This window comes from Gigantopelta aegis, chromosome 3, assembly GCF_016097555.1.
Source record: "Gigantopelta aegis isolate Gae_Host chromosome 3, Gae_host_genome, whole genome shotgun sequence".
NCBI lineage: Eukaryota > Metazoa > Mollusca > Gastropoda > Neomphalida > Peltospiridae > Gigantopelta > Gigantopelta aegis.
In genome coordinates, this window is record NC_054701.1 from 96,245,843 (window position 1) to 96,263,486 (window position 17,644).

Here is a 17,644-nt window from a genome sequence, read left to right on the forward strand (position 1 = left end):
TACTGCTATATCGGATACTAACCCTCTGTACTGGACTAACCCTCTGTACTGCTATATTGGATACTAACCCTCTGTACTGCTATATTGGATACTAACCCTCTATACTGCTATATTGGATACTAACCCTCTACTGCTATATTGGATACTAACCCTCTGTACTGCTATAGTGGATACTAACCCTCTGTAGTGCTATGTTGGATACTAACCCTCTGTACTGCTATATCGGATACTAACCCTCTGTACTGCTATATTGGATACTAACCCTCTATACTGCTATATTGGATACTAACCCTCTGTACTGCTATATTGGATACTAACCCTCTGTACTGCTATATTAGATACTAACCCTCTGTACTGGACTAACCCTCTGTACTGCTATATTGGATACTAACCCTCTGTACTGCTATATTGGATACTAACCCTCTGTACTGCTATATTGGATACTAACCCTCTGTACTGCTATATTGGATATTAACCCTCCATACTGCTATATTGGATACTAACCCTCTGGGTCGACTTCCCGGGCCAGCTTCATGGCTTCAGACGTGGCGAAGTCTGTATTAGCTGAAGAGACGGCCAGAATCACAGAGTTCGGGTTGCATATATACTTCAAACAGAGGTCCCGGATCTGGAGCTCAATGTCGGCGGGCTGGTCCCCAATAGGGACCTTGGTGATCCCGGGCAGGTCGACGAGGGTCAGGTTGACAACATTCTCAGAAAACACCTTCAAACTGATCGGGTCGGGACTGATGCCCTGGATACCGAAACACAACTCATTACTAAAATTACAACAGTTTTAAAACACAACTCATTACTAACAGTTTTAAAACACAACTCATTACTAAAATTACAAGAGTTTTAAAACAGTACAGTGTTCTTGATGCTCCATTTAAGCAGGGCGGCCCTCCTTTATTTTCCACACCCTACTATATTTTACAGCACCCATCTCTGCTATTTTGAAATGCACATGTTTTTCTACACACACACACACAGAAAAATAGATCAGTCTGCACACTGGAAATCAAAGGAAACAAGCTGCAGTCACACGGTGTGTACGAAAAAGCAACTGATGAAAAACTTCAGTAGCTTACGACAGTTACCGTAATGTAATTTAACAGTATTTTTAACAGCCTCTATTTTGTCCCATACCTGTATCCATTTTTGTGTTCGATACACACGATAAAAGTTATATTTTATTTGAGCAATGAAAACATTTTTTTATTTTATCGATTTGTCAATCTCTGACTGAAAAACCACTTATTTGGCACCAAATTTTTCACATAATCAGAAAGGTCATTCTGTCTTATGTGTCCACTATCGTCTGATATTTTGTCCTCAATTGCAAATATAATTGGTTGTAAATGATGATTTTTACTTTCTGTCATTTGTTTATTCAGCAATTCTTTATAAAATATTATAAACTTTAAATTTTGAGGGGAATATCACGGCTTATAAAAACAATGGAAGTGATAGTGTTTATCATTAACATAATTTATATTGGGTGTCAAATAATATATACTGAACAGCATTGAAAACGCACCACCAAGAAATGTTTGGATTTCGAAAAGAATACCTGAGCAATAAATGTTTTTGTGTGAAATATTGATTAGTTTTAATTCATCTACGTATGAAAGACATGTGGGGTCACAATGAAGTCAATAGCGTGTATGACCACCTGTCTGCTGGTATCTCCTGTGGAGTCTAGTGATTGTTGAATGGTGGCATCCAAACCATCTTTTATAGCCCCAATCAGCATGATTTGCACATTCAATTTATGTTTTTCATGCTATGCATGCAATATGTTGTGTTTTGGTGTTGTGTTTCATGGAGTGTTCATGCAATAATTTTTGTAAGTTATTCGTCATCATGCATGATCTATAAGGTAGTACGGTACTTATTCATTGATATCTTTAATGCTGATATACACCCCATTCACATTTGTTATCATCAATTGGTGGTGCGTTTTCAATGCTGTTCTGTATATATACCACCTTTACAAAAACAAAACTACTTTTTATCAGCTGGTGATATCAAAGAGATTGATTCATTCGATTAAGATGGCAATAAAATTAACAGAAATTTTGGTCCCACATTAGTGCAAAACCAGAATCCCCATGAATGTCCAACATCTTTGGTTCAATTAATGGTACATAAAAGATGAGTCATATTGTATTTCGTACCAACTTTTTCATACCAAATACTGAGGGGCAAAATAAGGAATATGCCTTTCCACAAACTCAACTAACACAACTATATATGGCACCCAAGCTTTACTTTTTTTCTTTTTCTTTTTTTTTCTTTTTGTTTGTTTGTTTAGATTTTTTTGAAGGGTAGGGTGTCGAGAAGCCGCCCTACTTTAATTTTCACCCAGCGAGAACACTGGCAGTAATTAGTTTGAAAATACCTCGCATGTTTTTAAATATTGTGGACACACTAGCAAAGTAAGCCAGAATGCTGCAGAAATAAACCTCTTGCCTGCCATAAATTTGGTTTGGTCTTTATAAATAAATTTAAAATTACACAATAACAAAAACATTACAAAACTTAAATTAAAATTACCAGTTACAATTAATTTGTATACAAATAAACATCCATATCAGAATCTACAAATAGTTTTATTTATAACAGACCACACTGTAGCTGGTGAGTTACAGATCACCTACACATAATATAACAGACCACACTGTAGCTGGTGAGTTACAGATCACCTACACATAATTATAATAGACCACACTGTAGCTGGTGAGTTACAGATCACCTACACATAATTATAACAGACCACACTGTAGCTGGTGAGTTACAGATCACCTACACATAATTATAACAGACCACACTGTAGCTGGTGAGTTACAGATCACCTACACATAATTATAACAGACCACACTGTAGCTGGTGAGTTACATAATATAAGAGACCACACTGTAGCTGGTGAGTTACAGATCAACTACACATACTATAACGGACCACACTGTAGCTGGTGAGTTACAGATCACCTACACATAATATAACGGAGCACACTGTAGCTGGTGAGTTACAGATCACCTACACATAATATAACAGCCACACTGTAGCTGGTGAGTTACAGATCACCTACACATAATATAACAGACCACACTGTAGCTGGTGAGTTACAGATCAACTACACATACTATAACGGACCACACTGTAGCTGGTGAGTTACAGATCACCTACACATAATATAAAGGACCACACTGTAGCTGGTGAGTTACAGATCACCTACACATAATGTAACGGACCACACTGTAGCTGGTGAGTTACAGATCACCTAAACATAATGTAACGGACCACACTGTAGCTGGTGAGTTACAGATCACCTAAACATAATGTAATGGACCACACTGTAGCTGGTGAGTTACAGATCACCTACACATAATGTAATGGACCACACTGTAGCTGGTGACTTACAGATCACCTACACATACTATAACAGACCACACTGTAGCTAGTGAGTTACAGATCACCTACACATAATAACAGACCACACTGTAGCTGGTGAGTTACAGATCAACTACATACACTATAACAGACCACACTGTAGCTGGTGAGTTACATAATATAACGGACCACACTGTAGCTGGTGAGTTACAGATCACCTACACATAATAACAGACCACACTGTAGCTGGTGAGTTACAGATCACCTACATACACTATAACAGACCACACTGTAGCTGGTGAGTTACAGATCAACTACACATAATATAACAGACCACACTGTAGCTGGTGAGTTACAGATCACCTACACATAATATAACAGACCACACTGTAGCTGGTGAGTTACAGATCACCTACACATAATATAACGGACCACACTGTAGCTGGTGAGTTACAGATCACCTACACATAATATAACAGACCACACTGTAGCTGGTGAGTTACAGATCACCTACACATAATATAACGGACCACACTGTAGCTGGTGAGTTACAGATCACCTAAACATAATGTAACGGACCACACTGTAGCTGGTGAGTTACAGATCACCTACACATAATGTAATGGACCACACTGTAGCTGGTGACTTACAGATCACCTACACATAATAACAGACCACACTGTAGCTGGTGAGTTACAGATCACCTACATACACTATAACAGACCACACTGTAGCTGGTGAGTTACAGATCAACTACACATAATATAACAGACCACACTGTAGCTGGTGAGTTACAGATCACCTACACATAATATAACAGACCACACTGTAGCTGGTGAGTTACATAATATAACAGACCACACTGTAGCTGGTGAGTTACAGATCAACTACACATAATATAACAGACCACACTGTAGCTGGTGAGTTACAGATCAACTACACATAATATAACGGACCACACTGTAGCTGGTGAGTTACAGATCACCTACACATAATATAACAGACCACACTGTAGCTGGTGAGTTACAGATCACCTACACATAATATAACAGACCACACTGTAGCTGGTGAGTTACAGATCACCTACACATAATATAACAGACCACACTGTAGCTGGTGAGTTACAGATCACCTACACATAATATAACAGACCACACTGTAGCTGGTGAGTTACAGATCACCTACACATAATATAACAGACCACACTGTAGCTGGTGAGTTACAGATCAACTACACATACTATAACGGACCACACTGTAGCTGGTGAGTTACAGATCACCTACACATAATATAAAGGACCACACTGTAGCTGGTGAGTTACAGATCACCTACACATAATGTAACGGACCACACTGTAGCTGGTGAGTTACAGATCACCTACACATAATGTAACGGACCACACTGTAGCTGGTGAGTTACAGATCACCTACACATAATGTAACGGACCACACTGTAGCTGGTGAGTTACAGATCACCTACACATAATGTAATGGACCACACTGTAGCTGGTGACTTACAGATCACCTACACATACTATAACAGACCACACTGTAGCTGGTGAGTTACAGATCACCTACACATAATAACAGACCACACTGTAGCTGGTGAGTTACAGATCAACTACATACACTATAACAGACCACACTGTAGCTGGTGAGTTACAGATCAACTACACATAATATAACAGACCACACTGTAGCTGGTGAGTTACAGATCACCTACACATAATATAACGGACCACACTGTAGCTGGTGAGTTACAGATCACCTACACATAATATAACAGACCACACTGTAGCTGGTGAGTTACAGATCACCTACACATAATATAATGGACCACACTGTAGCTGGTGAGTTACAGATCACCTAAACATAATGTAACGGACCACACTGTAGCTGGTGAGTTACAGATCACCTACACATAATGTAACAGACCACACTGTAGCTGGTGAGTTACAGATCACCTACACATAATGTAATGGACCACACTGTAGCTGGTGACTTACAGATCACCTACACATACTATAACAGACCACACTGTAGCTGGTGAGTTACAGATCACCTACACATAATAACAGACCACACTGTAGCTGGTGAGTTACAGATCAACTACATACACTATAACAGACCACACTGTAGCTGGTGAGTTACAGATCAACTACACATAATATAACAGACCACACTGTAGCTGGTGAGTTACAGATCACCTACACATAATATAACGGACCACACTGTAGCTGGTGAGTTACAGATCACCTACACATAATATAACAGACCACACTGTAGCTGGTGAGTTACAGATCACCTACACATAATGTAATGGACCACACTGTAGCTGGTGACTTACAGATCACCTACACATACTATAACAGACCACACTGTAGCTGGTGAGTTACAGATCACCTACACATAATAACAGACCACACTGTAGCTGGTGAGTTACAGATCAACTACATACACTATAACAGACCACACTGTAGCTGGTGAGTTACAGATCACCTACACATAATAACAGACCACACTGTAGCTGGTGAGTTACAGATCAACTACATACACTATAACAGACCACACTTTAGCTGGTGAGTTACAGATCAACTACACATAATATAACAGACCACACTGTAGCTGGTGAGTTACAGATCAACTAAACATAATATAACAGACCACACTGTAGCTGGTGAGTTACAGATCACCTACACATAATATAACGGACCACACTGTAGCTGGTGAGTTACAGATCACCTAAACATAATGTAACGGACCACACTGTAGCTGGTGAGTTACAGATCACCTAAAAATAATGTAACGGACCACACTGTAGCTGGTGAGTTACAGATCACCTACACATAATGTAACGGACCACACTGTAGCTGGTGAGTTACAGATCACCTACACATAATGTAATGGACCACACTGTAGCTGGTGACTTACAGATCACCTACACATACTATAACAGACCACACTGTAGCTGGTGAGTTACAGATCACCTACACATAATGTAACGGACCACACTGTAGCTGGTGAGTTACAGATCACCTACACATAATAACAGACCACACTGTAGCTGGTGAGTTACAGATCACCTACATACACTATAACAGACCACACTGTAGCTGGTGAGTTACAGATCAACTACACATAATATAACAGACCACACTGTAGCTGGTGAGTTACATAATATAACGGACCACACTGTAGCTGGTGAGTTACAGATCACCTACACATAATGTAATGGACCACACTGTAGCTGGTGACTTACAGATCACCTACACATAATAACGGACCACACTAGCTGGTGAGTTACAGATCACCTACATACACTATAACAGACCACACTGTAGCTGGTGAGTTACAGATCAACTACACATAATATAACAGACCACACTGTAGCTGGTGAGTTACAGATCACCTACACATAATATAACAGACCACACTGTAGCTGGCGAGTTACAGATCAACTACACATAATATAACGGACCACACTGTAGCTGGTGGAGTTACAGATCAACTACACATACTATAACGGACCACACTGTAGCTGGTGGAGTTACAGATCACCTACACATAATATAACAGACCACACTGTAGCTGGTGAGTTACAGATCACCTACACATAATATAACGGACCACACTGTAGCTGTAGCAGATCACCTACACATAATGTAAGAGACCACACTGTAGCTGGTGAGTTACAGATCACCTACACATAATGTAACAGACCACACTGTAGCTGGTGAGTTACAGATCACCTACACATAAACAGGTAGGAACAAGCCAGCCAAGTTTACAGTACCTTGTTTGTGCCAGACATTCTTTCCGTCTCATTAATAATTTCTTGTCGTATTTCGTCAAAGTCAGTGTAGATTTTGTTCTTAGTGTGGAGGAACTTTGCCCATTCCGGTTCACGTATGACTGCTAAAAGACATACATTATTAACAATACATATAATCATCCTGTATATTGTTTAACATTCTATTATTATTAAACTTCATCCCTAATTCATTTACATCCCATATATACACTTGTATTTTTAACATTCTATCACTATTAAACTTTATGCATACTACCATCCTGTATATTTTTAACATTCTATTATTATTATTATTAAACTTCATGCATACTTCCATCCTGTATATTATTTAACATTCTATTATTATTATTATTATTAAACTTCATGCATACATGTACTTCCATCCTACATATTGTTTAACATTCTATTATTATTAAACTTCATGAATACTACCATCCTGTATATTGTTTAACTTTTTGTTATTATTAAACTTCATGAATACTTCCATCCTATATATTGTACATTATATTACTATTATTAAACTTCATGAATACAATATACTCCCATCCTGTTTATTGTTTTTAAAATTCTAGTATTACTATTAAACTTCATGCATACTACCATCCTGCATATTGTTTAGTTTAACATTCTATTATTATTAAACTTCATGCATACTTCCATCCTGTATCCTGGCATCCTTGTCATCCTTGGCAACATGTATGAGCTGCAGAATAAGAGGTCGCCGGGTAACGACTCCAGTTCCACGAGGAAGAAAATCGCGGCCGACTAAGTTCTCAATAACAGAACTTTTGCCTGAACTCTGAATAACAACATTAAAACAGTATTAATACTTCCATCTGTAATATGTCACCTAAGTTAATAAAATTCATTTGTCAGTCCCTTGTAACACCACCAACCAAATATTTTTAACAAATCTCTCACACTAGGTTGTGCATGTGCCATGGGACTGGAAGTGTGCCAATGTTACAGCCATATATAAAGGTAAAGGTGATATTAAGAGTCCCTCAAATTATAGACCAATTTCTGTAACAAATTGCTTTGGCAAAATCTTAGAAAAAATTATATTTAAAAACCTTCATAATTATATCATTGATCATAATATTCTTACTAATAATCAATCAGGCTTCAGATCAAAAGATTCTACAACTAATCAGCTACTAATTATTTATGATACTATAATGAAAAACCTAGATAATGGCAAGGACATAAGATTTGTATTCTGTGATATTACTAAACCCTTTGATAGGGTATGGCATAAAGGTTTAATTTTTAAACTAATGAAATATGGTATCTGTGATAATCTTCTTAATTGGTTCAGCAGTTATTTGTCCGAAAGGAAACAAAGAGTAAAACTTGATCGTTACTTCTCAAATTGGAGGAATATCAATGCTGGAATACCACAGGGATCTATACTTGGGCCATATCTTTTCTTAATATTCATAAATGATCTAGTAGACAATGTATCTAATAAAATAAAATTATTTGTTGATGACACCTCTCTTTATTGCATTGTCAATGACCATACTTCTACAGCCGAAACGCTAAATGAAGACTTAGAATCTATACGTGAGTGGTCAACTAGCTGGGGAGTTGAATTTAGTATTTAACTAAAACCAAATCAATGTTATTCACAAGAAAACTACATATTGATATTCCTAAGCTATATCTTAATGGAATTCCTCTTGATAATGTAACCTCCCACAAACATCTAGGGCTTACTTTAAACGGTAGATGGACAGATCATATTAATGACATATATACTAAAGCTTGTAAACGACTTAACATTCTACGTATGTTAAAATATAAATTAAATAGATATTCCCTAACTAAATTGTATATTGCATTTATAAGACCAATCTTAGAATATGGTAATATAATTTGGGATAATTGTACAGCTGAAGAATCCAATACATTTGAGTCAGTGCAAATTGAAGCTGCCCGCATCATTACAGGACTTAGGAAAGGAACATCTCCAGACAAATTATATTATGAACTTGGTTGGGAACCTTTATATAAACGTCGCAAAAATAATAAATTAATTCTAATGCATAAAATACTTAAAGGCGAAACACCTCAATATCTACTGGATGAAATCATGCCATATGTTAATCTCACTAATCGTTTTACACTCAGAAATCAACATCCATTCACTCCACCAACATGCCATACTAATTGATATAAAAACAGCTTTATTCCTAATATTTTGGAGTTATGGAATGATCTTGACAGTTTAACTCAAAATGAACCATGTCTGCATACCTATAAAAATATTAATAAAAAAGGGAAATCCCAATCCTTCATCTACTCTCTATCTTTATGGAAATAGTAAATGTAACATTATCCATTGTCATCTTCATAACTATGCTAGCAACTTAAACTATCATTTATTTTTAAGCCATCTTTTTGATAGCCAAGCTGTGCATGTGGAAATAACTGTGAAGATAATTTTCATTATTTTTACGTCTGCCCTCTGTTTATCAGACAAAAATATTATTTATTTGCATCATTATGGAATTACCTTGATATCTTAGACATTGATCTACTACTATCCGGGTCAATAAACCTACCAATTGAAGAAAACAATTTAATTTTAACGCAGTACATAAATATATAGCTGAAAGTAAGAGATTCGAGTTGAACTAACTTATTATTCTGATCTTACTGCCCCATATAAGGTTAGCTCCAACAATAGGATCATTACTATCATAATTTTTCTCAACTATCCCATTTCTATTCTATCTACTCTCTACCTTTTATTACTATATATTAAAAAATATTAATTATGTTAAATATTTTATGCCATTGGACATTGTTATTATGCTTTAAATATATATGATTATGAATATTGTCTGATGTCCATCTTGTTTAGGAGAGCACTTATATAGGCTCTGCCTGTTGTGCAATTCTTTTTTGATCAATAAAATATCTTAAAATCAAAATCTGTAATCACTGACTGCATTTTTAAAAGGTGATGATCTTTTTGGCATTTAATGGTAACACGTAACAGGTTATTTCGCTCTTATTACAAGTTTGCCCGAGATGTTTTGCACAGTACATCGGGTCAATTGATACCCTACATGTATCACGCAACATTTTGTTGAGTATCGTGTCATGATTCGCTACACAACTTTCAGATATTGCTATGTAATTTATAAACATTAAATAGTAGTTGCTACTCAATTTTCAGTTGACTAGAAATATCGCTATCAAGATTTTTAAAACAAGATGTTCCCTGTGTATGTAGGGTCATTTCGCCCTAGTTTTTATTTTGCTCATAAATAAGATTTATTCATTTATGTATCAGTTCATATAAGAGTTCCCTCATAACTGAATGTTTTCCGATAAAAAAAAATCATCCCTGAAATTAACCCCTCAGTTCTGAACACCGCACTGATCTAATGTGTTTTGTATACCATAACGACACTATGTAAATCACCCCAAAAACAGTGATACCCAACCTGAAATTTCAACAGTGCTCAGCTCTACTGGTTAGCATGGGACCGTGGTGATTTGAGGTACTTAATAATTGTATTAGTATATTTTAAAAGTGCTTTGTAATTTTATTACAATTATTAGTTGAAGAAACTTTTTAATTGTTACTTGAACAAACAATGCAGAAAAATCTACATATTTGATGTAATCACGTGCTTACAATCGGCCTACCCCCGCTCACTGAACAAGAAAAACGTAACGCTATTGAGTCATGTTATTTACTAAATTTTCAAGTACAGAAGTGCAAAACATCATAAGAACAAAGTATATAGCTGCAACTTGCTTGATTGAATTTATGTCTTGAAGAAATAAATAAAAAAGAAACTGTTTTTATTTTTAAAAATTATTGATTTAGCAGTCAGCTGCATGGTGTTTAAATATTAATTGCTTGCAAGATAAAGTGGGACAATCTTCTTTTTTGTTTTTTAAATAGCTTTGGTTATTTCTAATTGTATTTTTAATGTAAAACTGTATTGGTCTACATCCTAGTTTACATTTTCAAATTTTATCGGCCTTATTTGTTTGCATGGAAAACCGATTGATGTGTAACCTCACATTTTTACTGACGTCATTCACTAATAGGTAAAAATAAACATGCACATGCAGATGACACTTCGATATATATTTCGGGCATGATTGCTATAAATTAAGAAAACTACAATAGTTTTAATTGGCATACGGGTCATGTGTTGTTGACGTATTTGGGTTCATGAGTAGAAAAACTAATTTTTAAGATAAAATGTAACAAAGAATTGGATATACTTAAAATTTCTTAGCTACACATCTTACTGTGAGACTTGGGGTAGGTGGTGTATTACTTTAAAACAGGGGGAAATCCAAAATGGCACGACTTAACAGGGTGAAAGTATATATATCCCGAATTATATTGGGATTAGCCCGAGTACTCTGACTGTAAGAGAGCTAGACGAACATTTGGACATAAATACGCTCTCATTACAGTCAGAGACCAAGCTATGTATTTTTTTTGGCAATTGCCGACAACCAAAAAGTTGTCAAAGATTACCGCTCTAATACCACAACAATGTTATGTTTGACGTCAAATACATTTACATAGACCATTTTCGAGTTACTTGATTAAAAAAAATTCAGATATTAATCACTAATACACACACTACAGAAAGAAACCCGACAGCACCCACATTCAGCTAAGCTTCGGCAAACTCCGGAGAGCAGAATTCTAAGTTCGCCGACATATATTGTGACGTTGCATCACACTCAGCCATTCGGTGTTTCAGGGGCCGTCTCAAAACGACAAGTGCCCGACAATCACTAAAAAGTTTGTTTTGTGTAACGACACCACTAGAGCACATTAATTCATTAATCATTGGCTACTGGATGTCAAATATTTGGTAATTTTATCATAGTGTTAGAGAGGAAACCCGCTACATTTTAACATTAGTAGCAAGTGATCTTTATAGGCCTATTCACTATCCCACAGACAGGATAGAACATATACCATGGCCTTGATATGCCAGAGTGGTACACATGCCAAGCAGGCATACGACTCATAGATGAAATACTTTTTTGACCTGGAGAAAACGTGAATGTAATATTGTTTCTGTGCAAGTGTGTGTGTGTGTGTGTACCACTCTCTGTCGCTTTGGTGATTGTCCACAGCCCAGTGGTAAAGCGCTCATTTGATGCGTTGTTGGTCTGGGATCGATCCCCGTCGGTGGGTCCATTGTGCTATTCCTCACTTCACCCAGTGCACCACAACTGGTATATCAAAGGCAGTGGTATGTGCTTGCTAAATCACTTGCTACTAATGATAAAATGTAGTGGATTTTCTCTGTAACACTATGATAAAATTACCAAATATTTGACATCCAATAGCTGATGATTAATGAATCAATGTGCTCTAGTGGTGTCGTTACACAAAACAAACTTGTTTTTGTGACTGTCGGGCACTTGTCGTTTTGAGACGGCCCCTGGAAGACGGAATGGCTGAGTGGGCGATCATGTGACACACGTCACGATATAGGTCGGTGAACTTAGAATTCTGCTGTCTGGAGTTTGCTGAAGCTTAGCTGAATGTGGGTGCTGTCGGGTTTCTTTCTGTAGTGTGTGTATTAGTGATTAATATTTGAATTTTTTTTAATCAAGTAACACGAAAATGGTCGATGTAAATGTATTTGACGTCAAGCATTGGTTGTCGGCAATTGCCAAAAAAATACATAGCTTGGTCTCTGACTGTAATGAGAGTGTGTATATGTCCAAATGTCCATCTAGCTCTCTTACAGTCAGAGTACTCGGGCTATATTGGGATGTGAATTTAAAAACAAATACAATGATGTTTAGAACGTATGTGTGCTAATTAGCTTAAAACAACATTTTGAAAAGAGCGGTACTTTTGTTGAATACCCTTCCAAGTGATTGACAATGAAAAGAATTGAATATATACTTAAAATGTCTTAGCTACTTGACTGTCTACACATCTTACTGTGAGACTTGGAACGTAAACAAACGGTAGGTAGCGTATTACTTTAAAACGGGGGGAAATCCAAAATGGCACAACTTAACAGGGTGAAATTATATAAATATATTCCTAATTATAAATGTATAATATTGGGATGTGAATTTAACAAATATAATTATCATTATGATGTTTAGAACGTATGTTTGCTAATAAGCTTAAAACAACATTTTGATAAGAGTGGTACTTTTGTTGAATACCCTTCCAAGTGACTGACAATGAAAACTATCGAATGATGTAATGACTTATAATAACCTTATTGCACCAGATAAGTCTGAAACTGAAGGGAAACGGAACCCATTTGATCTTGGAATAATTAACCTATCGTAGCAAAAAGAATTAAAATATTTTGCATACCTGAGTACCCACAACCACAATTTGTGGCAGCTGAATGGTTTCAGTGCCAACGGTGTTAAAAACATCTTGAAGTTTATTTATTACTGGAATTAAACTCTGCATGTCTTACACTTTTTTTTCGCGAAACTCAACAAATTACCTAAATAAAGGGAGATAACACTTTACTTCCGCCTACTCGGGTCTCGTGCCACAGTTCTGATGTCAGATTCTATGATGGAAAACAAAAATCTTATAAATATTTTAATCTAATAAGTATGGTTACTAAGAACAAATATGTGTTTTTATTTGCATGTCACCATCTCAGCACAAGTTTTTTATAAAAAAAATTAGTATCATCCAACGAGCTTTTTACTGACCACATATTTTGATGACGTTTTACGTATAAATATAGTTGCGTGCGTAAAATTAATGTGTGTCAAGTAGAATCTATTGCTGTGCAGGCGGACAAGAAGGTTTTGTGTAAATTTGCCAAATAATGACGGACAGTGACACAGGAGCCAATTCATCTGCCAATTCAGTATGTTCCGCTTTTAAGTTTTAGCTATTTTATCGTTGCATAACAGTAAATAACAGAACTTGTAGTAAATGTTCGCCAGTTGTCGGCAACTCTGGGACGTTTAGCTGGCGGGTTTTTATTCGTAACGTGCTATTTTCACCCATAATAATTTTGATCGCGATTTGTATTTTTAATTTTAAAGTTAAAAAATGTGTTTTGTTGACGGTACAATTTGAAAAAATTAATAATTAATCATTGGTTGTTGGTTAACAGAACCGGTTCTGAAACATTTGTTCATTCTGACAGTCACATTGTCGTCTTTCAGGCCCGATGGGGGGAACGGGTGGAGCTCTTGCCAAAATGTCTTATAATGCTAATACGGAAACCTGACGACAGAACAACCATAAAAATGAGCCTCCCCCCCCCCCCCCCACACACACACACTCTTTAAAAATCCATCCTACGGGCCTGTCTTTACTATTTAGGTAGCAACTTACAGTGATAGAAATAAGGGACGGTCCATAAATATCGATGTGCTTCACAATCCGAACAATGTTCGGAAGGGGGGGGAAGGGGGTAAAAGCCATGTTCGGATTGCTTTTCAGGTAAAACATCGGTCCATCGAAGGTCAATGTTTTGTACACATATCAATGTTTTTATGTTAGGATTAGGGAAGGGGGTCAAACCCAATCCTAACATTGTTAGGATTATGAAAACCATTGACATTTATGGACCGTCCCTAAGCTGAATTTTTCACTAATCCACCGGACAAATAAGTTTAGAAATCTACTTGTCCACCAATATTTTCACTTGTCCAAATAAATGTTATGTTTTATTCAACTTTTCAAGTACAAGGACGACATTTTTGAGTGCTCAACATGAAACTGCTTTGAACATTTTTACTTGTCCACTGGACAACTATTGAGATACATTTTACTTGTCCGAGCAGATTTTCACTTGTCAGGACAAACGGACAAGTGCTTATTTCGAACACTAACTTTACAAGGCAATCTAAACATTTAAAAATAAATGTAATAAATGTTAAATTTTAAGTAGCGTGAGTACTCTGCCCTTCTAGAGCTAGAGGATTATAATTGCTCTCTCAGTCAGAGGTAACTAACGAAAACATGGGATTTCTGCCTACCAGGAAATGGTTTATTTAACGACACACTCAACACATTTTATTTACGGTTATATGGCGTCAGACATATGATTACGGACCACACAGATATTGAGGGAAGAAACCAGCTGTTGCCACTTCATGGGCTACTCTTTTCGATTAGCAGCAAGGGATCTTTTATATGCACCATCCCATAGACAGGATAAAACATACCACGTCCTTTGATATACCAGTTGTGGTGCACTGGCTGGAGCGAGAAATAGCCCAATGGGTCCACTGATAGGGATCTATCCCAAGCCTACCATTGCTATAATACAACAGTATCGTCCGTTGCCCTGTTTTGGTGGTTGCGTCGTTTGTGCGCAACAGTACGTCCATTTTAATAATTTTTACGAATTTGACTTTTGCATGGGGAAAGTAAACAAATGTCTGTCATATTCAGAATTTTTTTTCGTAAAAATAAAGTTAAAATGAGCAAAGATAGCAAGATTGAACTTTACCCAGTCATAAACACGGCACATTTCTTAAGGTAGATGACAGTCACTTTTCGCACCCTTGTTTTGGCTTCGTACACAATAAATATAGCATATCTTACCGTAATTTCACTTGAAATCCATATATCCTAAAAGATATAATTTTTTATCACAAGATTTTGTTCAAACACATTCAGGTGTGTTATAGGAATGTTCAAAAAAAAAAAAAATCAATAGCAATTTTGCATTGGAATTTTTCTAACATTCTTAAAAAGGAAATGTCATGTACCCACTTTATGGTTATTGTAAGGAGATGAAAAGTAACGTAATTGGAATACTGATGTCATTCAAATTCAAAATTAGCTATATTATTACATTAATGCTTCGCCACATTAAAAGAGAAACTGGTCTACTAACCCAATATAAAGGATCATAAGTATAGACCCAAGGAATCGTGGTAGGGCTGATGCTGTTTCTATGATTATATCCTTGAAGTACATTTGTGGGTGTTTTTAAACATTTTAAAAACTTTCTTGTTTTTGTAACCACAAGTAAATGCAACATTCATCAAGATGTTTTACAGCCCAATTATCTGTCTTGATGCAAATATGACAAAACCTAAATGCTTAAATATTTTACACATTAATCACTAATACATACACTAATGAAAGAATATTGTCAACACCTATGTATTGAATTGGAACATTGTTGAAAGGGGCTGCTGTCAGGTTTCTTCCTGTAGTGGGTGTATTAGTGGTTACTATAACGTGAATTATGTGCTATCGTCCAACTAAAAAAATGATCAATATTTAATGTCAAATATCTCGTGTTATCATGAGTGAACCAGTTTCTGTGAGCGTAAGCATTCGATTCTAAAGCATATCAATATTTATAAACAGACAGTTGTTATTCAAATACCTATTTTTTTATTGGTATTTTTACCCTTCGCATGAGCACTAAACTGCCACTAAGTAGCTAAGTTTATTGCATGTGCGTCAAAAACTGTAGCATGCATCAGCAATAAATTCAGGGCTTCTAGATTATGGTAGCCCCACTCCCATGGCTAGTGATATTCAATGTTGGGCTAGTAAATAACTACTATTGCCATGCCCAACAGCTAGTGAAATTGTTTTTGTCAATGTTGCAGTTAAATCTATTTGTAAATATGAATATCCTGCCCCCACCCCAACCCTCCAATGTTTGTGTGTCTAAGCTCTATCTTTCTCTTTAGGCGACATATCTGATTATTACTATTATTTAGTAAAATTGAATTAACTTAAAGTAAAGTAAAGTAGGGCTTGTGAATTTTTAATAATGGCTAGTAACTGTTTTAATCACTGATGCCATGGCAAGATCGATATCCAAAAACAGATATCCAAAAATATATTTGTTAAAACATATTTATAAGGACCATATATTTTTGGCCAGTGTCTGTAAAGAGAGTTTTACCAGTAGACACTGTAACAATCACGTGCAGGGTTGCAGAAATTTATTAGCCTGCCAAAATTTCTACTAGTCCGCCAGCCTATAGAACAATATATTATTGTTTAACCTATATATATTTATATCCACCACATTTTGCCATTAGTAGCAAGGCATCTTTTATATGAACACCATGCATCCCACAGAGAGGATAGCACATATCACGGCCTTTGATATACCAGTCGTGGTGCACTGGCTGAAATATATATATATATATATATATATATATATACTCTTCAAAAGAAGAAACGCAAAACCACATTGTCGTAACATTTGGAGAATTGATTTAATTATTGAATGGTGAGTCCGATAATTACCAAATGTTGCAGGATTGTTCACAATTCACTCTAGTCCATTGTGAGTAAGTGATAGGACACACCACCAAGGTCAAGGTCATCTGGAGTCAATACCGGGTGTGGCCTCCGCGTGTGTTGACAACTGCCTGGCACCGCCTGCCCATTGAAGCAACCATAGTACGGATGACATCCCGGGGGATGGTGGCCCACTCGGCCTGCAAGGCTGCT

General features: G+C 36.5%; 2 protein-coding genes across 4 annotated transcripts in view; one reads left to right on the plus strand and one right to left on the minus strand.

The window, feature by feature from the left end:
• Nucleotides 1-499: 499 nt before the first annotated feature.
• Nucleotides 500-13,686, minus strand: LOC121368962 (dynamin-1-like protein). Its single transcript, XM_041493733.1, has 4 exons — nt 13,550-13,686; nt 7,861-8,005; nt 7,189-7,310; nt 500-754 (listed from the first exon to the last, which is right to left on the minus strand). Exons 1-4 carry the CDS (start codon nt 13,649-13,651, stop codon nt 500-502), a joined length of 624 nt encoding a protein of 207 aa, XP_041349667.1. The 5' UTR covers nt 13,652-13,686.
• A 57-nt stretch (nt 13,687-13,743) lies between these two features.
• LOC121367113 (CXXC-type zinc finger protein 1-like) overlaps nt 13,744-17,644 on the plus strand; it is a 28,007-nt gene continuing 24,106 nt past the window's right edge. For all 3 annotated transcript variants that reach the window (XM_041491265.1, XM_041491273.1, XM_041491269.1), the window contains exon 1: nt 13,744-14,066. In XM_041491265.1, the coding sequence (XP_041347199.1) occupies nt 14,025-14,066 (42 nt within the window). In that variant the 5' untranslated portion in view covers nt 13,744-14,024. The remainder of the gene's footprint in view (nt 14,067-17,644) is intronic.

Coding starts and splice junctions, on each gene's coding strand:
- LOC121368962 (XM_041493733.1), bottom strand. CDS start 13,651: ATGCAGAGTTTAATTCCAGTAATAAATAAACTTCAAGATGTTTTTAAC. Junction 8,006..13,549: donor TTGTGGTTGTGGGTACTCAG/GTATGCAAAATA, acceptor GTTGTTATTCAG/AGTTCAGGCAAAAGTTCTGT. Junction 755..7,188: donor GAATGTCTGGCACAAACAAG/GTACTGTAAACT, acceptor TTCGGTATCCAG/GGCATCAGTCCCGACCCGAT.